We start from the raw sequence: 22,436 nt of genomic DNA on the forward strand, positions 1-22,436 counted from the left end.
GCATATTCGTACACTTGAAGTAAAAGGCAGTATAGTTAGTTTAAAACTAAAATTGAATTTCTGGTCCCCTAAGCAATCACAATTACTACTGTAATAAAAACGAAAAGATGTGGACAACAGAAACAGCACTGCCACTGCCACTGGAAGATTAGTTGAATCATTTAAGAAAATGTGTGTGCTCCCGTTTTCTATCAATGTGATACTACCAGAGTATGTATTTTTCAAAATCTCTGGATCTCTGATGGCCATCTTTCTAATACTTCTTTAATTTTAATGGTCCCGAACTAGAATACTTTCAGAAATTAACCTGACCTTAGTGAGAATTGTGGGAATAATAAAGAAGAGGTATTATAGGAAGAAGGTATCTGTTCTTGGCTTAAAGAATGGATAAGATTTGGATAAGGTGATTGGTGGTGAGCTGTGCACATAAAGGAAGAATAAAGTGATCCAGGCTGTAAGAAAAACCTAAGTGAAAAACAGAGTGGACAAATACGGAGCCTGTACAGGAAACAATAAACACTTAAATTTAGCTGAACGTTAGGGTGAGTGGACGATGAAGTTAGGCTAATTGGCAATAAGTCATGAAGGAGCTCAACAATTAGCTAAGCAGTATGAGTTTCACTGAGCACAGAAGGGAACAACTTTGTATGGAAAGGGAAAGACTACAAGAGACATAGTTTAGAAAGATTTATGTGGTGTATGGAAAGATAGGTTTGGGAAAGGCAAAGTTGGAGATTTGAGGGGACAAACAGTTACAAAAACTATTGTAACTCTTGTAAGGAGTGACGCTGGCCTAATGGCTAGTGTTAATGGGAACAGGTAAGAAAGTACAGATTTATAAGACATTTTTTTCATTTAAATGTTTTATTTATTTATTTTTTATTTAAAAATTTTAATTTAATTCTTATTCAAGTACAGTTTTCTGTTTTATATTCCCAGCCCTGCCCCCCCGATTTATAAGACATTTTAATTACAAAACTAGAAACACTCAAGTGTGGGAGACAAATAAAATATTTAAGATGCCCCCTAAATTACAACTTATTTACAAGAAAAATGGATATTATTCTTTCTATATAAAGACAACAATCCATAACCCTATAAAGACAAATACAGAAAGAGAAATACAATGGCTATAAACATATGAATGATGCTCAACATCACTCACAATAAATTTTTTTTAACCTATCAGGCTGGCACAAATGTTGGAAGATAGTGAGGAAACAAGCACTCTCAGATACTGTTTGTGAGAATGCAAACTAGTAAAATCCCTTTGAAAGAAAATATCATAGAATCTAGCAAAGTTATTCTCACTTCTAGCAATGTAGTCCAAACACACATTGGTAAATAATATTTTTTTAAAAAGTAAACAAGCTTATTCACTGCAACAGTATTTGTAATAGCACAAGGCTGGAAATAACTTGAATGCCCTAAAAAGGGGAGCTGGTGGAATACACCATGGTCTAATCCCATAACAGAGTATCATGCAGCTTTACAAAGGAATGAGGATTATCTCTGTATAGAGAGATTTCCAGAATATCAATTAAAAAAATGTACTAGAATAGTATATTAACTCTTTTTCTGAGGAATGTGTGTGCATGAGAGACAGAAGGGGAGGGGGAGTTAGGGAGATGGAGTGGGAAAGACAGGGTAGGGGAGAAAATAAGAATATATTTACACATTTTTAAAAAAAAACATCAATGTGTGGTTGCCTCTCACATGCTCCCTACTGGGGACATGGCCTGCAACACAAGCATGTGCCCTGACTGGGAATCGAACCAGCGACCCTTTGGTTCCCAGCCCACACTCAGTCCACTGAGCTACACCAGCCAGGGCTTTTTTTTCCTCACATTTATTTATGTTTTTTTTTTTAAAAAGGAAAGCAATAGCTTCCCCCCCATCCCCCATCCCCAAATTACTAGTGGAGGGGATGGAAGAAAGAAATGGGTGGAAGGGACTAGGAAAGAAACTAGGTTTCTCTGAAAGTACCTTGTTTTGCAGATTTGACTTTAGAACCACATAAATGTTTTATGTAATTATAATATCAAATTAAATCAGAATGGAAAAAACTCTATAAAAAGTAAAATGAAACAAATAAGCCCAACAATATCAAGTTGGCATTATCAACAATACAGAAAAGAGAATTATTTCAGGTGACTTCAAGACATATGTTTACTATACTTTGTATATTAGAACTACAAAGAAATATTAAATTGTCTCAGCTGTCTCAATAGTAAAGAGCTTACACAGTGCTCTAAATTGTTTCTAAATACTATTTCTCATTAAAAGGAACCAGGGCTCCATGAAAGAACATACCTGACTCTAGGTTTGGAGAAGAAAATTTTCTTGGTTTTTGTGATTATGTAAGAACTCCCAGGGTCATGTCAAAAAGTCTATGAGAGTAACACTTCAAGAAATAACATTATTTTGGGTAGTGATCAGTATATTATTTAGCCAGTGGTATCTGTTTATTTATGAACTATACATACTGAATATTCTTTCCGTAAAAATTCCAGTCGCTGAATAAATTATCACATCTAAAAATGCTATGAATGTTCTATTAATATACTACCTTTCTTACCACAGATCACCTTAATATACAAGTGCATATTAATAACGTAGAAAATAAAAGTGTAATGGAAGATAGTGTGAAGCTTATAGTCTAGTGGAAAACAATGACCATTCAAAATATTGTGATAGTGCCCTTGTGGGAGGCAGTTCAGGGAGCTAAGAGAACACAAAAACGGGGCAATAACTTAGAGCTAGTGGGTCAGAAGGTCTCTTTGGAGAAATGACATCTAAACTGAAACCCAAGGACATTCAGGAGTTTTTGTGTGTTTGCATGTTTGTTGGGGATGGGTAGTGAGGAGTGGGCAGCAAGAGCATGACTCACTGAGGAACAAATATTTAGTGTGGGTGGTGAATAGGAATGATGGGAAGGGTGAGAGATAAGGCTAAAGAGGTAAGCAGAGGCCAAGCCTTAAAGAATCTCTACAGATCACTGTTAAGGGGGTTTTAACTTTATCCTGCTGGAGCCGATGAAGAATCTTCAGGAGAGAAAACCCTTAATTAAGTCAGTCTGCAGCATCCAGAATGGATTACGTAGGGGATGCTACAAGAGGCAAGGAGACCAGTTGGAAGACTGCTGCAGAAATCTAGGTGTGACACTGGGCCCGAAGACGTGTGTTCAAATGTTTGCTATTTGAGAGATATTTAGGAAACAGAATTAATGACTTTCATTTGTTGGGGAGATACGAAGAACAACACAAGAAACTGAAGAATATGTCTAGGCTTCTGTCTTAAGCAACTGGGTAAACATTAAATAACAAACAGTGAGGAAGCCCTGGCCACTGTGGTTCAGTTGATTGGAGCATTGTCCTCTAGCTGAAGGGTTGTGGGTTTGATTCCCAGTCCAGGTATGTACGGGAGGCAACCAGTTTGATGTTTCTCCCTCATTTCCTCTAAAAGCAATGAAAAAAATGTCCTTTGGTGGGGAAAGGACAGAAGAAAACACTGGAGAAGAACTAGGTTTAGGGAAAGAGAAGGGAAGATGAGTTCAGTTTTGACCATGTTAAATATTGGGCAACTATGATGCACTGCAGAAGTGAGTGACTGGATCTTTTTCTCATTTCTCATATTAGTCCGTCACCAAATCCTGTCAAGTCCACCTTCAAAATATAGCACAAATCTGTCCCTCTCTTCACTGTTAACCACCCTATTGCAAAACATCATTATGTCCCTCCACAAAATCCATGTATCTACTTCTATTGCCTAGTTCCATACTGTAACCAGAATGAGCTTTTAAAAAATATAAATCAGATCATATTAATTCAGTAGGGCTTCCTACTCAGTTTTAGAATTAAATGAAATTCCTTAGCACAGTTGAAAACTTTCTCCAAGACATGCACCCTTATTCATCTTTATCAATCATCTTACCTGCACTGGTCAAGTTCTGTACTTTTAGAACTTTTGGACTAGGGAACTAGTCTTACTTCCCTTTATTCCCCATCCCCTCCCCCACTTAAAACATAAGTCTTGTTCTTTGCCTTAAGATCTCATCTCAAGCATCACCTCAGAGTCCTTTTCTAACCACTTTTATCATATTACCTTGATTTACTGTCTTCACAGCACGTACCAGAACCTGTAATCTTGTTTATTCCCTAGAATATAAACTCCATGAAAACTGAAACCTTGTTTATCCTTTTCACTGCCATACTTTGTGTAGAATGTACAGAGTTGATCTTCAATAAATGTTTACTGAATAAATTAACAGGTAAGTAAATGAATATAAAATGAATAGAACTGACTCAGCTCAGAAGAAAAATCTCAGCTGGAGATATTGATTTGGGCGTCTTCCACATGTGAATGGCAAATGATGCTAAGGAAACAGATATTACCCATGGGAAGTATTAAGAGACTAAAAGAGGGCTTACACCAGTGTTGACAGGATTATCAACATCTAAAGGATGAACAGAGGATGAGGGGCACCCAAAAAGAAAGGGGCAGAGAAAAATGAAGAAAAGCAGAAAATCCCAAAGTGCTGGATGCTGTAGAAGAACATGTTTTATTAGAAAGGCAGCTCAGCATTAAGAAGGAGTATGTCGTCAAAAATGTCAGATATATGTCCAACAAACATCTATTAAGTACCTACCAGTGCCAGGGAACTATGTTAGGAGATGGGACATAAAATTAAACAAGAAAACACATCAAACACTAAAGAATGTTCAAAGACTAATACAATCTTCTCTAAATGTGCTATGAGCGAGTCTCAATCCGAATCTTAACTAGCTGAGAGGATTAAATGAGATCTTGTTCGTCAAGTGCTGAGCACAATATCTTTAACACAACAGACACCCAATAAATCATAACTACTACTATAAAATGGTCTTTCCCTGATGAAAAATGCACAAAAAATAACAGCATGTTATAAAGCAATTTATAGTAATCTTCCCAGGAGAATTGATTTTTAAAATGCATATGTATTCTGAGAATACTAAAACAAGCAAAAGGGGAATTCTTTAAGGGGAAACTACTGAAAAGTACCATATCAAGGTTTTTCCCCAAGATTCCAGTTTGGCTTCAGCACAGGCACAGAAGCATTTAAATGTCTTAAAATAGGTCAACAGACTCACTTCAGTGCACAGCTATTCATTTAGTTCCCCACCTCCCCAAAAATGACTCAGAGAGAGACCTCATACCTGCTTCCCCCTCAAAACAAGCTTGCTGGCGTATCTTATTCCAGAACCAGGCTTCCTGACTTTTCTAAAACTAGTACAGTATCAAAGGCCAGTTACATCTCATTTTTTGTGCTTTTATTCTGTCAGATTATATTCTTTGGTTATCTCCATGAGAGTCAAAGAGGTTTACCTGTTTTTAAATAAACAACAAAAGTAGAGGGAGCTGGAAGAACATACATTCCTCAGAAACACTTAACAAGAGAAAAATACCACAATATTTATCACTTAAATTCCAACTGGGAACATGAGGCTGAAATACCATGAACTAACAGGAACCTTTGTTTTGCATGCCTTGCAATCCAAACCCCAACCAAATGCCTCCTTCCTACCAGTACACCACACTACTTTCCATTGATCTCCCTCTATTTAGTTGCTGCTTAAATCCTAACCATCAAGGCTCCAGTTTTATCTTCTGGCCAAAGGAATATTTTCCTTGTTTCTAGCTAATTCTTTTGTTAGACATGTGGGCAGCAGGGCTAAAGGCCCTGCTTAGCAAGCAAAAAGTAAACAAGACACATTCTTGTTAACTATTCTAAAAACAAACTATAGCATTTAAGTTTCTCAATATTCTTAGGTAAACAGCTAAGTTTACTTAGCTGTACTTAGTTTTACTTAGCTGCATACTTATTCATATACTCTATTTAGTAGAATATATGAATAGACTGAGGTCTGGAATACAAACTAACCAATTCAAAATTTAAACACAAAACAACATTTTCATTTAATATTAAGACCAAAAGAACATGAATTTGAAAAGAAACGTATCCTAGTCATGATTTTATCACTATGCAACTGTGCTTGTGCCATTGTTTACTTTGATGAAACAAGGTCAAAGATCATTTTTCATTTTCCTTTTTCAATATAGGTTGAATTTTATAATATCTGATCTTCATGTAGAACAGCATAATTTTCAGAAGTACACTACTTTCTCAAGGTCATTTGATCCTTTTAAAAACAATTATTAAAACAGCTTAAATCCATCCTAACAGAGTTTTTATAATTTATGGGTGTTTTTTTCTTGAAAATTTTGCATTAAACAACTGGATCTTGATTTGGCAATTCATCTGGAATTCAATGACTTACAGCAGAAGCACAACATTCTCTCCCATAATATAGAGACTATGTAACCGCAAATCAACTCAGAGTGGGGTCATGTGCTCTGAGAGATGAGTTCATTGATAGCGGAAATTAAACACCCAGATGTAATTTCCAGCTTTAAACTCCATTGTCTAATCTTATTGCTAAGGCATCATTGCAAAATTAAAAGATCTCTTATATTTTAACATTTAATTTTCCACATACAGCTAAAGCAAGGAAGTCTCCTGAGATCATTTTTTCTAATAACAACCATAATATAAAACAATCTCCTGGGTCCTTAACAATTTTAAATCTTTTCTCTTTCTCCACGTTGCATTCTCATCACCTGTATTTACCATTTCCCAAAAAATTACCTTTCCAATATCACATTATATTTTAAAGATGTGAAAAAAGTATCATTTCTGGTAACTTTTTTGGGTGTGGAGGAACCGGGACTTCTCCCTCTCCCATCCCAGCTTTATTGAGAGTAACTGACACATTTGGGGCACATTTAATTTACAAAACAAATCGTTCTTTAATATCATGATAAATGCCCTCAAAGAGTGGTGGGTAGGTAATTAAAAAATATAAAGAGAACCTACTTAAAGTCTTCCTGCTAAAAACATGCCTCTCTGAATTTCTTTTATATCTTAGCAGATCAAGCAGCCTAAAGAATAACAAGAAATATTATAAAGTCATAAATTCGCAAGTAAAATGCTAATCACACAACAATCTATATCTTAAACCAAAACAGAAAAATGTGCAATAAGGCGTAAGTTTTCCTGCATACACACAATCAAAAGGTTTGGTCATTAAATAGTTTCAGTAGATCTAAGGGCTATTTTCGGCTCCACCGATGATATATCCTGCACTCTTGAGTCAATTAACTTCATCTTTCTAGGCAGCAGTAAGAGGAAGATAATAACATTTTGTCACTTTCATCCCTGCCTGTGATGCCAGAACAATTTATTCGATGATATTTCTGAACCAAGAAAACTTTAGTTTGATTTTACTGCCTCTTCCAAGTATATCTCATTTCATCCCCTCTTTTCACTGCCAGGCTTCTCAAAGGAAGCTGCCCACACTTACTATTTCCATTTCTCCACTGCATATATCACTTTCTTATCACTCTGTTATCTAGCTTCCACCCTCCTCTACTAAATTTATATTTCTCAGTAAGATTTTATTGCTTTGTCAACACAATGGGAAAGCAATAAATTGAAGGGGTCAGACCTCAATCTGACATTAACAGTTTGTGTATATTTAAGCATTTAATTTTACATGACTGAGCAACACTTTCCTTATTTGTAAAATGCATGGATTAGAAAACAATCCTGTTTAAATCGATAGCTGTAAATTCAACCAGTCTTCACCTTTAATTTCTCTTTGGCAGTTGACACCAATCGCCACCTTCGTTCCTTTATTACTTGCTCAAAACTCTTCCTTCTAGTCATGACTTCAAGGACTAATATCACCACCATTCTCTATTTCCAAACCTCAAATTCCCTATTTCCAAATACAAAATCTCTCTGTTTAGCCATTCTGTCTTCACCAAAGACATACTCAACTTGAAGTTACATCCAAACCAACAAACCACCTTTCAGCTTGTTCCAAATATTCCACTTTCTTAACAATTCTATTCCTTATTACCCACAGTCTTGACTTAAAATACAAACCTTTCATCTGATTTTTATTAAATTCTGTTGATCCCTCCTTCTAAATAATGGTTATTCGTCCCTTCATCATTAATGGCTGGCTTACTCTAAGTCTACATTTGTTCTCTCAATCCTAGCCTGCTTAGTCTCCAAACCATCCAATATTATCTTGCACTGTTCAATATGGTAGCCACTAATTACAGGTGGCTATTTAAACAAAAATTAAATAAAATTTAAAAATCAGTTTCTCAGTCATACTAGCTACAGTTCAAGTGCTCAACAGCCACACATAGCCAGTGACTATTACACTAGAATTGTATTAGCTCAGATGCAGATATAGTCTCATCCTTGCATAAAGTCCCACTGGGAAGTGGGCTGGGCTGCAGACACCTAACCAAATTGGCCTGAAATCTTTATCCTGTCACTGAAACACTCCAGACTTCACTTCAGCAAACATCTTTGTACATTTTTTTTTGCCAGCACATACTCATACTCTGTTGGCCTAGCTGTTTTCATGATCATGCAGGGCACTTATGCTCTCAATATCACATTCATCCATTTGATAAATAAACAGACTATGTATGCGACCTGTCCAAGTTCTAGGGATACTGCTGAAAAGAAAACAGACAATTTCGGACTGATTCTTTGTTTCCTCTCCTCTCACTAGCTCTCTGCCCATTCCTCTGTCTACAGAGGCCCATCTCCTTCAAGCTCTCCTAGCTTATCTTTAAGTTCTCAGAGCACAACAGCATATAGCCTATATTATTTCACTTCAATTAATTAGAACTTAGTTTTGTCTTTTTTTGTGCTTGACTTCCCACCTAAGTTTTAAGTTTCTTAAGGAATTTGGTATTTGCTACCAAAACAGGAGATAGTTCTATGTTAATGTCTTATTAAATTTAACTAAAATCACAGTTACAAGAAATATTAAAATCTTATACAAACTGGAAAAATAACTTTTTTATCTATTTCATAGAATCAAATGGAATATGAGATGTGAATTACTTTGATTTTTCTTTTTTTTTTAAAGATTTTATTTATTTATTTATCTTTAGAGGGGAAGGAGAGGGAGAAACATCAATGTATGGTTGCCTTTCGTGCGTCCCCTGCTGGGAGTTGGCCTGCAGGGAACCAGCCTGCAACCCAGGCATGTGCCTTGACTGGGATTCGAACCGTGATTCTCTGGTTCGCAGGCCCGCGCTCGATCCACTGAGCTACGCCAGCCAGGTACTTTGATTTTTCTTGTTGGTAGAAAATCTCCAGGGATTTATTATTTATTTTAAAATGAGCTAAAAATAAAGACTAGGCAAAAGATTAGAGTTTTGTTGCTGCTATATACAAGGGGAATTATGAAAGCACTTCAAAACAGTTCAACGCTAAGATTCCTATTTGATAATGAAATACAATGCTCCATGGAATATTATATTCTTAAGTCAGGATGGCTCTCTTCCCCTTCTATTTTTTCCAAATAAATGATTCATTCATGTGTTCAGTAAATAGGAACTAAAGCACCTACTGCATTCTAGGTTCTGGGGATACATTAATAAAAAAACAGACAAAAACTGTCCAAGAATTTATACTCCTGGTCTGAGTATGAAGAGTGAACAGACAAAATAAATTAGTAAACTACGATACATTATAGTATATTAGAAGGTAATAAATCCTGGAGATAAAAAATAAAGCAAGGGGATACTGTAATTTTATATTTTAGAGTGCTCAGGGCAAGTCTCATAACTGAGAAGATGCCCTTTAAGCAAAGACTTCAAAGCAATGAGCAAATGAGTGATACAGGTAGTTATCTGGAGGAAGGGAGTTCCAGGCAGAGGGCAAAGGTTCTGAGGGAAGAAGGAATATGCTTGGTATGTTCTAGGAATAGCAAGGGGGCCAGTGCAGCTAGAGTAGAATGAGCAACAGGGACAAGAGAATGAGGTCAGAACAGTTCATGGACAGACAGATTGTGTAAGGCCCAAAAGACCATTTGAAAGTGAGTGAAAAAGGAAAACACTGGATTGTTGTGACCATAAGAATGACACCATCTGGCTCGTTTCTTGTGACAAGGATAATTCTACCGGGGTTAAGAGTAGATGCTGAGAGACTAGTTAGGAGGTTAATGCAAAAATACAGTTGAAAGAGGATGGTAGTGAGGCCAGAAATAGGCAAATTTTAGATATATTTAAAAGTGGGCCAACAGAACCTACAGATACACTGGGAGTGAGAGAGGCCTCAAAGATGACTCAAAGATTTGGGGCCTGAAGGATGGAGGTGCCATTAACTGAGAAGGTGAAAACCAAGACAACAGAGGAGGGAAGAAGATACCAGAAACTCAGTGTTTCACTGAGGATAGACCAATCAACATGCCAAATGCTGCTGAAAATCAAATTGAGAATTAAGAGCTGATCATTAGATTTAGCAATATGGAAGACAGTGGAGACCTTGGCAAAGCATATACAGAGGAGTGACAAAGGTGAAATTAACAACACTACCAAAGTGATGGTCTGTGTTTTCAAGTCTTCAAAGCTGTAGAATTAGGATAGTACTCAGATACATAACAGTCTTGTCTCACTGCTTAGTCCTTCTTCACTCCTATGAGAAACACTTTTACTGGAGTAGAAGGAATTGGAAAAGAGGGAGAGGGGCATCTCTTGGGCATGTGCCATTATCTTTTCTATGACTTCTCAGGTGGTTGTTGAGTACCATTTGTTTATTATATGAGCTATGGTAGGTTCTTCCCTTTTTTGTTCTATTTCAGGATAGACACAGCTAATAGTTGGAAGCTTTGGTAGAACAAGCTTACATTTATCATCTAAAGCACTATCCTTGACAACTTTAATGATAAAAGATGAAAAGTTGTTTAAACAGTCAGCTGACTTTGAAATCAGAATGGGGAATTCCACTTAGACTGTCCCTTAAGATAAGCTATTTTATAGCAGCCTTTTTTGCCCTTTCTCTTAATTTAAAAAATAGGCAAGGTGGCTCTTAAAACCACTATATATATTTTAAACTTCACCAAGTCAGACACAAATATGTTTTTGCTGTTAACATGATAGCTGGGTTAGGTTTGTCAAATCCAGTAACAACTCAAATATTGAGTAACTATTCTCTTCAGATGAATGAAGTATGAGTTCTTTTCTCAGTTTAGCAAGATTCTGAAAGATGTTAGATCCCTGGGAGTCCCTCTATTACCTAAATATCTAAATGTATTTTCTCACTGAATAACAGAAAGGAAATTTCATTAAAATGTTTCCAAGAAGTGATGTTTATGCAGGAGTCTAAATGATAAAATCAATAGAGAAAGAATTTCCTAAATCTCAAAGTCTAGAAAAATTCAGTCAGAATACAGAAAACATTCTAAGTCACTACAGATCTAGAATTTATTTTGTGGTAATTTTCCCACAAGATATAGTACTCGTTAAATGTGGTAGGTTATTACTCCTTGGCACAGAGCTTTACATAATTGTGCTGTGGGCTGGAACTCTCCTCTCCAACATGCATCCAAACAGAAGAACAGGACTGAAAGCCACTTAGTGGCTTTGACTGTTTAAAAGTCCTTGATAGTTGTGAAATGTGGTCTGGAATATTAACTTGTATTTAAGAGTTTTAAATATCATTCCAAACATATTTGCATCTATTATTTACTTGTTCCTTTGAGATAATAAGTGTAAATATCATTGTCATTTTAAGATTCAGGAACTGAAAATACAGAGAAGGATTTGTCTAAAATTATACAGAATAAAAAACTCTGGGTTTCTATTCTAGGCTCTTGCTCTTTTCATCACATCAGCAAGATTAATTTAGAAATGTGGATACCTACAACTCAAGAACAAGAGTGAGGTTGCCAGTTTATTATCATTTCTGATTGTTAGACTTATCTGCTATCTGGGAAAGAATATTAGCAGGGATTTAAATAAATATTTATTTGGTGTCTACTGAATAACAAGTTTTATCTGACATAAGATTACTCTGTAACAGGAGAGAAGCTGGGTTAGTTAAAAGTAGCCAGAAGTGAGGATGGTAGCAGTAGGTAGTATGGGAACAGATGGAAGAAAGTACACAAGGATATTAGCCACTTTTTAAAAAAAAACTGATTTTAGCCCTGGCTGGTGTGGCTCAGTGGATTGAGTGCTGTCCTGCAAACCAAAGGGCCGCTGGTTCAATTCCCAGTTAGGGCACATGCCTGGGTTGCAGGCCAGGTCCCCAGTAGGGGGCACTCAAGAGGCAAGCACACATTGATGTTTCCTCCCTCCTTTTCCTCTCTATAAAAATAAACAAATAAAATCTTTAAAAAACTGATTTTAGAGAGAGGAAGGGGGAGGAGACAGAGAAAAACACTGATTTGTTGATCCACTTATTCATCCATGAAACAAGTATTTACTTAACACTTACCAGGTACCAGACACTATTCTATGTTCCTGGATATAGAAGTTAACAAAATAGATAAATGTCCTTTTCATAAGGTTTAGCTGGGGAGAAACAGGGCATAAAATATATATAGTATATGAGATAATGATAAATACACTGGAGGACAAAAAAGAAAAACTAAGAGAGGAGCTAATGGATGCTGGGGGAAAGTGTGTGTTTAGGAAGTGGTTTTGTTATTTTAATGTAAAAAATCAGCCAAAGCCTTGCTGAAAAATGACTTCTAAGCTGAGACCTCAAGGTATGAGAGCAACCCATGCAGGTACTTGGATGAAAAAAGCAGAGGAAGAACAAGCACTACAGACCTAAGGCAGAACTGTAGTACACTTTAAAATCAGCAAGGAAGAAGTCCAGTTTGAATGCTATGATACAGGAAAAGAATAGTAAGAAATATGTTCCCATTTCTCTACATGTTAGAATATACGAGGTCTGTCCAGAAGGTATCCAGCCATGCAATATGAAAAATAGAAACATTTACTGAAGAAGATGCAAGATACAAGAAACACTGATCATAGGATAATGATACCCCAGTCCCTTTCAAAGTAGGCACCTTGGGACCTCATGTAGTTCTCCCAGTTGCCATCAGCTGCCCTGTTATATTTTCCTGAATCTTGTCAACTGTATGAAATCTCTTCCCTTTCAAACGTGATTTTAGTTTTGGGAAAAGCCAGAAGTCACAGGATGCCAAATGTGGGCTGTAGCAGGGCTGAGCCACCTGGGTGATTAGATGTTTCACTAAAAAACTTGCACAAGATGTGATGCATGAACGGGTGCTTTGTCAAGATGAAGTTGTCAATCACCAGCTGCCCACAGCTGTGGCCTTCAGAATCACTCAAATAGTTTCCATGGAGGAATGTTCAAGCTTAATATAAAATTGGATACAGATTCGTTGCTCTACTTGCTCAGTCATTGTAAATGCGACAGCCACATAGTACACATGTTCAATCAATGGGCATCTACTGCCTCGCTAACTAGTCCAGTGAAGTCGTCATTATTCTTGCATGCACATTCCAGTCCTGTCTCCTTGGCTGCCAGGTTACATGATGTCAGCAAACCATTCTATGGGCTTTTTCTGGATAGACCTCGTACATACACTTTATACTTTATGCTCTAAAAGGTCTCGAAGTCCCAATGATTGGGTGTTATTTGAAAATAGTGATCAATAACATCACTTCTTAAGACCTAAAACTTAATCATTCACCACTGAACAGATACTGAATAGATTGGGTCAGACTTCCAATTGTATCAGAAGAGAATTTATTAATTGAGACTAAACTTTGTGACTAGTTTTCTAAGTCTCAACATATACACACACTGCACCAAAACACGGTTGGGAGAAAGTACCAAGCCCAGAAAAATCACATTCCAATCGTTAATCTTTAAGTAAATTTCTGGTGATGGTTTTCGCCGAGGAAGACTGAGCTTAAAATTCATTTCTACATTGTGAAGTTTCAATAAAAAGTGAGTCTCACTCCCACCTCCAAACCAAGTCTCCCACATCTCCCTCCCAGGGGCAGGCGCTGTTGCCTAAGTGTGTTCCACAGTATAGTTTTAAAAACAATCACCTCTTTTCAAGAATACTTACAGAATGACCTAGTAGTGAAAATATCATCACCTTAAATTCTGAAATTAATATAGTGCCTTATACTTTTCAAAGCATTTTCAAGTATATAAACTCATTGATATTCAAAAACTAATAGCCCATGGTAATAGTATTCCAACTTCAAAGAATCATCTGTTTCAGTCATCTCTCTCCAGAAAACAATACTCAAACAACACCAAATAATAGTTGTGTACTTAAAAAACAGAAAAACAACACAAGTCTAAGTAAATTTATCTTCTCTCAGAAGAAGATATATTCCATTCTCAGATCTATAGTCAGTAACTTTTGATATTTTTAAAATTCCCACTAGTATCAATATCACAAAAATATTTCAGTTGTAATACACATATTTCTAAATTAGTTCCTCTATGTTAACCTATTATTGCCAATGTATGTGAATAGGAATGCCATTCTCTATTCCCTCCCATTCCTACCACATCTACAATACAATAACTGATCTTACTAAGGGTCTCATCTCATGTGACAAAGGGAAGGCATCAGTCTTCCCTTTTTGGTTACGAAGTAGACCTGAACGATCCTTAATGCTGATGACACTACTACCTAATTTAAGCCTCCTAAAAGTGGGGTAATGATTAACAGGAAGATGTAATGTTTAACTGCTAACAAAATATAAACATAAAAAATATGTCCAAGTATGAAGCTAGTTGATGTTTGAAGTAACTTCGAGAAAATCAATTAAATAAAAACAGCAATAAAAAAAGAGACGGTGTATGTATTTTTATTATTTAAACTACCCATTTGGTACTGACTCCCTTGCCTATCTATGTATTTGAATTAATTACATAAAATACTACTTTTCTGGAACAAGAATTAAATAAAAATTATATTAAAAAAATTAAAAAATTTTAAAAAAGGGTTGGGAATATTAGAAACCTGTACTTGAACAAGAATTAAATAAAAATTATATTAAAAAAATAAAAAATAAAAAAAATACTACTTTTCTGTAGCTATACAGTACTTATTGTTAAAAAGATTCAAAATACTTTTTAAAAACTGTGGTATAATATACATACATTTACCATTTTAGCCACCAAAATACTTTAACAAAACCCTAATTATTAATAATTTACTTAAAATGGAAATAAAGAGATACCTATTCTTTTTCCTAGTAAGAAAACAGGGTGGGGTAAAAGTAGACTTACAGTTGTAAGTACACAAAAGTTTATTATTTATTGTTATATTACTTTACATATGAACTGGAAACCTACGTTTGCCCCATCCTGTAGATTCACAGAAAGCTTAAGCCAGTCATGTATTTTATCACAGGTCAAGTAACCAAAAGAAACCAGAAAGAAATTCAAAGGAAACTACTTTAAGAAAAACAGCAATTTTTATTAAGAATTCAAATTATGATGAACATTTCTCTAAATTGTAAGTTTCTTAAGCTGCTACCAAATGACATGACACTATCAAATATGAGGGGACACCCCCGAACCAGAATTTATGAAAAATTGTGTATTTATTCTTACATGTTTAAACTTCAGTTACCTTCAAATTGCCTATCTCTTGATATAGGGAAGAGAAGGAGAAAAAAACGGGAGAACCATCAGTGTGCGGCTGCCTCTCGCACACCCTGTACTGGGGACCTGGCCCACAACCCAGGCAAGTGCCCTGACTGGGAATTGAGCCCTTTGGTTTGCAGGCTGGCACTCAGTCCACTGAGCCACACCAGCCAGGGCTACTCAAAACAGTTTTGAACTCATAGATTTTGATGCCTGTTAGTGCTTCTGCTGTTTTTGTTTCACCTCTCCTATATTAGCAAAACATTTCCCTTTGAGGACTATTTTCATTCTGGAAACAGAAAGGATTGCTTGGCGTGAGGTCAGGAAGGTAGGGCACAGGGGTCATGTTGTTTTTTGGTCAAAAACTGTTGAACACTCAGCATGGTGTGGGCAGGTGCACTCATAAATCACCCATCACAAAATGTGCCAACACACTGAAAAGAGTCTTTAAAAAAAAGTCACTGAAGCCCAACGCAGCCTCTCATAACATCAGCTGGTACACTGATACAGATGGGTCCCTGAACACTTCTAGTGGGGGGAAGCCTGTCCTATGAGGGGCCCACCCTCCAGAAGAAACATACGAAGCAATTTCAGAGACCATGACAGTAGGATGATTAATACACCAAAGTTTATGGAGGCAACTGGTGTGGGGAAACTATGGGTTTGGAGTCACACCTAAGTCTGAACCTGACTCTCTACCTCCTGCTGATCTTGGGCAAAAAACTCTTCTGAACCTGTTTCTTTAATGACAAAATGAAGATGGTATCATCTAACTTGAAGGATCATTAGGAGAATTAAATAAAATGTCTACATTGTCAGGTTTCAGACTATTTTGGCTGGCTTATGCAGACAACTTAGGGCAGAAAGAAAAGGCTTTCCTTAGTGAGTATCTTTGACTTCACATGTGAGAAAACTGTACAGGAAGAAAATAATTTAAAATGACAAGGTAAAGAGTCAGTTCTGGGAGTCAGGTAGCTGGGATCTAACAAAAGAGAATAATCAAGCATCTCTCTTTAAAAATGAAAAATTTTATTTATCCCTTAATTTACTTCCTCCTTTTTATTTGTTTCAGATGTGAAAATCCATTATCCTAGAACAACAATTTTCAACATTTTTCATCTCATGGCACACATAAACTAAATACTAAAACTCTGTGGCACACCAGAAAACATATTTTTTGCTTATCTGACAAAAAATATGTATCACTTTGATTCATTTACACTGGACAGCTATTGTTGTGTTGGCTGTTGTCATTTTTCTATTTGACAATCTGCCCATGACAAAATAGTCAGGTACCACATGTTTTACAAATTCTTGCAGCACACCAGTTGAAAATCACTGGCCTAGAAGAATCATTTGACTATTCTAGGGAAAATATCCAGTGTAGCTAAACATGACTGTCAAATTTAACATAAAGAGTATCTAAATTAGATACTAGGTTTAAAAACACTAAAAACATTTATAAATATTTTCTTTCAGAAATTTCCAACAGAACTTAAAGATGACCACATAAGTACTTCTTTTTGTCCAAATAGGCCATTGCTTTTGAAATATGAGATCATCTTAAACCCACTCTATACTTGTGGGAAGATTATTTATCAGCAAAAATACTTGTTACTAAAGTTGGAATCAGATGAAATTGCCAGTGTTCAACTGTACAAAAAACAAACAAACAATCTCCTATGAGTATTCAATGTGTGTCAGAAATACCACATACTGGGATACTATAGGTCCTCTGTTTTCAGGTAACATATGGATTTAGCTGAAAAGACAGAAGAGAGGCATGGTGCACTCACTGCAATTAAAAAACTTCCTGACATGACTTCAGTTTCCCTCATATTTCAGTGACATACAGACCGAAACAACTGAGAATATTATTTTTTTCAATTCATTACTAAACATACTTGTATACTATGTTAAGAACATTTGACAGAAAACAAATTTCCTTAGATCTGGTCCTCCAGTATAGGACCCCCCCAAAAAATGTTAAAATGGAGGAGAGGGATGTTATAAAAAATAGCAAAAGAGGTTACCTGTCTCTGAGTGTTTTTATATAATGTATCTTTTATTTCTTCATGTTACAGAGAAGATGTGCGCCTAACTGCTCCAAAAGTTATCTTTTCTATAAATCACAGTAATACACAGAGTATAGAGTGAAGGAGTAAGGTTCAAAAAGTAATTGGGAGAGAAATTCTGGTAGTAAGATACCTAGAATGCAGTGATTTTCTCATTAGAAAATCATCGCCTGGCTCCAGACTACTTCACACACACTTGTGCAGAGATGTCACTGCCCTGACAATCTACACATCTTCTGCATTTTAAATGTACTACATATATGAAAATACATGAATTAGAGGATGTTGAAGGAGAAACAAAAATCACTTTTTATTGTTTAGGAGAAATTTGGGGTCTTCCTATCTCCTTCCCTCCCCACCTGATAAGGGGAGAAAAAAGGGAAAAAAAATTTTAGTACGCCTAAGGAATTCCTCTTAGGCTTGGAGATCCAAGAAAAGAGATGAGATCTGACATGAGGATGGAGGCCAGAGCTTTGTTCTCTTTTGGTTGAATTCACACATTCTATACTGAGGGTCACCTGTGAGTAACTAAAGGTTTTCCTTAAGATAATAACACATTTCAGGATTTAACAATTCTGACTAACAACCAAGGAAGTGAAGAATGCCTACTGATTTACTATTTGTTTAAGCTTCTGTCTGCAGGGAGTGAACTGTGGCACAATTTAGCCACCAACTGCTACATTTTAAAAATAGAGCTTTTAAAAAATAAAATTGTTTTCAAAATAAAACTCAATTCTCAGTACACCTCTTCCCAAACTAGTTTCTGCACTTGCTAAAAAGAAAGCTCAGTGACTGAATCAAGAAAAGGCTGGGCACTGCCAGGGCTGATTCATAAAAGTCAGCAGCCCCTCTGACTTTTGAATAAACCCTTGGTTTATTTAAAAAATTTATGTTTAATTTTCTTAGATTAAAAAAAAAAAACACTTCCCCCCTCCAAAGCTGCACAGAGAAAACCTATTTTTCAAGCAGAACTCTGTAAAAATTGATTTGTGAGCCTATGGTTATTGCTTTTCACACACTCCTTCATTAAGTATGCAAGTTTCTTAACCACTCGTTTTAACATTTTCATGTGGGTCTTGCACATTGAACTATTTTATAGTACTTCTCCCTGGTTTAACACTAAATTTTGTATGAAAACACTGATTTCACAGACCAATAAGGTTTTCTCATCTTGGTCAACAAGCTGCTAGATTAACTGCTAATTAAATATGCACTTTTTACCCACTATTCAGCCTTTCACACACATCCTCTAGAAATCGTACCTGAGAAGCAAACCACAACTTCCTCCATATTCAAAGATGACAGCTTTAGTGTTAGGAGTACACAATTGGGGTTGCCAGTGCAGCCAGCCTTAAACCTTTGTGTCTGTCAGAGGAAAGAACAAAAGGCAGCGCTTCCTTCCCCAGCCCCTCCTTAACGCTGGAGGAAGGCAGGCTTGACAGAATAGTTATAGAGAAGAAGGAAGCCATGCCGAAGCTAGTGAGAGTTTCCCCTTAAACAAACACACAAAGCTTCCCAAGCTACCCACCTTGGATAGCTGCCTCCTGAGGCTAAAGCGCTGGACCATGGTCACCCTGAGCAATCTTCAGACAAAGCAATCCACGAAGGGACGAGTTTTTTAAAAAACAGCTTCTTGGAAAAGTCGGTGGAAAAACATTTTGAAGACTGTCATAGTAGTCCAAAGAATTTCCTCGGGAGTCTTAGCAGACTTGTAACCACTTCATTGTTCTATGGGGAGATACTGCAAAGCCTCTGTCAGAGAGGGCGGGCCGGCCGAGGCAGGGAGGGGTGGAATCCTGGAGCGGCTTCGCCCATTGCCAAGCTCTACTAGCACTTCCTGTGAGTCAGCCGTAAGGGGTCCACACAGAAGGACCACCCCTTCCCTTCCCACCGAATCATTATCTCAGGATGCCGCTGTGGTGCCACCTGCGACTCCTGGGACGACCGACCTGATGTTCTGGTCTATGTGGGAGGAGGAGTGGTGCAAGGGCTCCGAAGCTTCTGCCTCTAGTAGAAAACTGGCAACTGCAACAATTCGTCCCACCCTCAAGTCCTCTCAGTGGAGGAGAATCCCATGCTCAGAGCAATACCCCTTCTCCCACCTCCAACTCAGGTAATCCACTGGGTGAGGCAGTGTAAACAGAAAGACTTGGCAACAGCCCACCCCCCTTGCCCCACGACTGCACCAGCTTGGCTCGGAGAAGGAAACTCCTCCCAAAACTCCTCCCAGCTGGGCTCGGCAGCTGTCCGGCTTTGTCTATGGTAATTGGCCAAGCCTTTCCTCTTATTCACAGGGAGGGGTCCTGCCCAAGGAAGGAACGTCAGGTGCAGACAGGCATACTACAAGGGTGACTTCAACTTCATTAGGAAGTTCAACATATTAAAGATGCCCTCTCTCATTAGAACAATGTAGTTTTTTAAAAAATCTTCACAAAAGGAACAGATCAGAGTAAATTAATGCAGGCAAAGAAGTATGAAAAATGACAATCGTGATGGCAGTTCTAAAGATAAAACGTATTTTGCTGCCATTTGCCAGTCTTTTCCCCATTTGATTCTACTTCCAGACAACCAATGAAAGGATAAAGCTTCATTTTAACGCAACTTTGCACTCTCCATGCATTTCACATCTGTTATCCCACTGACTTCTCAAACAGCCCTGTAAAATATGTATTAATATCCCGATGTTCAGATATGTAAAGCAAGGATCTTCTCTCTAAAACCTCAATGTTATTATGAGTAAACTACACAGTGATACTTTTTCCTTCCGGGCAAGAAAAGTGAAAAAAGCATCTGGAAAAAAAATAGACCTTCATGCAATGGTTATTTTCAACTATGCTCATATCACATACTACTGGTTTCCAATTATCACCACGATGTACTTTTAAAAAAATCACCTAAAATATGACACACATGTATTTCACACTGCTTTAGGAAGATACAAAAGATATACCAAATCCAAACAAATAGAATGCCAAGGCTCCAAAATAATTACTTTAACCAAAATGTGTACATAAAAGTTTTATTCCAAAAACCTTAAATGGAAAAAGAGTAAACATAACTAAACATTTTAATGAAATTCCAAAGCTAAAAAAACGTTTAGATAAAAAAATATAACTGAAAGTGAAGACTCCTTAACTTCTAGGTTCAGAATATTAGATGTAACCTAATATTTAAACTGATTAAAATTTATTCTAAGTGAAAAGTAGACTGGCAGAGAATCTGAGTTCTATCAGTTTTTTGGTTTGTTTGTTTATTAAATGGTAAAGAGTACCAGTACACTTCCATTTTTCTCCCACAAAGAATGAAACCAAGTACTCAGAAAACTTCTGAGAATGCAGGAAGAATTAATGGGATGAGGTTGTGGAAATAATGAAATTCCTTACAAAAAGACATACTGTCTTTAAATATAAACATGAAACATTTCTGATATAAGCAACTAGAATCCTGTATCATTGCTTCAAGGTTCTTTCTAATTGTACCTATCTCCCAAAAGGAAAGAGGAAGATAAAAGGAATTAGGAAAAAAATGTCAAAAGTCTATAGACCCAATATGCATTAGATATTAATCATAAACTAGGTAGGGTATAAATCCTCAATTCCATATAGACATAAAAAGATTCATGGATTAAAAGGATGATGCCTTCATTGTAGAAGAAACATACATATTTTTTGCGTATTAAAACAAAGATAAAACTAATTGTTTACAAAATACAAAACCTGTTAAAAAAATCCTATGATAAAAAACTGAAAAGATCCTTTCTTCCCTAGTTTGAGGAGTGTGGTAGCTTTTTTTAGGAAAACAGCAGATCAAGGTCAGAAGTTCCTAAACAACAGCAGGAAAGATAGAAATGCATAACCCAGAGAAAAATCAACAACTCTGAAATCATTCTTTTGTTACTTCAGGACCCAAGTAAACAACGCCATTTTCAGTAGTGTGTGACTGAAAATCCACATCATACTCTTATACTCCATGTGGAGGCAAACAAAAACTGTCCATGGGATTCTTTAGTACTTTTTTGGAATGTTCTAAAATAGTGCATGACACAAATATGAATTTGTTAAAAGCTATGGACTCAGTCACTGAAGTGACACATGAAACTCACGATCAGACTTACAGTCTTGCTGATGTAATTCCAAATGATCCATGGATTCCCCTACAGCTCATCCACAGATACCATTATTAAGAACCTTGATCTGGTCATGATTAAAGAAGACCAAAACACCAATCACTAAGCTGTTTTCAGCTTTCTACCATAGGCAACAGTTCTTAGTAAAACTGGGAAACAAATGAACAAACAAAACAAAAGCTTTTAACATGTTAGCCATAATCCCAGTACATTTTCTTTATTTGTATATAATATAATAATCTACTCCCAAAGCTGCAAATGATATTTATGAAGTGGTCTTTTAACTGTGTTTTATTTTTTCTTCATCATGTAGAAAAAAGAGAAAATATAATTTTATTCTCTTTGTTTTAGCCATTATATATAACCCCACACAAGAGAGAACATTAATACTTTACCTTTACTGTATGGTTTCCTGCACATGTATAAACATATATATGTTTGTCTATTTCACAGAACTAGGGCTATACTGTTTTCTGTTTTATCACTAAAAGAATAGAATACAAGTACCTAGGATGAATACTTATGAAATTTAAATAATCATCTCAATTTTGCTGGAACAATCCCTTTGTTCTAGCTTCATTCTTAAATGTCTCTATAAATACATTTTAAAGATAAACCAAAGTTAAAATTTTGTGTTACTGTATATCATGTAATATGAACTACATTTTTACAGAGAAGGTAAAGTACCCCAAATGCCCCGAAAAGATTTCACTGCATTCCTTTTTCC

At 36.4% G+C, this 22,436-nt stretch overlaps 1 protein-coding gene across 5 annotated transcripts in view; it reads right to left on the minus strand.

Moving 5' to 3' along the window:
- The window catches only part of TMCC1 (transmembrane and coiled-coil domain family 1), a 191,050-nt gene that overhangs the window by 84,127 nt on the left and 84,487 nt on the right, over window positions 1–22,436 (minus strand). The window contains exon 1 of one of the 5 annotated variants that reach the window (XM_037051100.1): window positions 19,112–19,747. The exons of the other annotated variants lie outside the window; for them this stretch is intronic. Within the exon in view, the coding sequence (XP_036906995.1) occupies window positions 19,112–19,150 (39 nt within the window). The 5' untranslated portion in view covers window positions 19,151–19,747. Of the gene's footprint in view, window positions 1–19,111; window positions 19,748–22,436 lie in introns of those variants that run through there. 5 annotated transcript variants of the gene reach the window in all.

Source organism: Sturnira hondurensis, unplaced genomic scaffold (genome assembly GCF_014824575.4).
Source record: "Sturnira hondurensis isolate 20B ecotype Veracruz unplaced genomic scaffold, ASM1482457v3 Scaffold0000867, whole genome shotgun sequence".
In the NCBI taxonomy this organism is placed as follows: Eukaryota; Metazoa; Chordata; class Mammalia; order Chiroptera; family Phyllostomidae; genus Sturnira; species Sturnira hondurensis.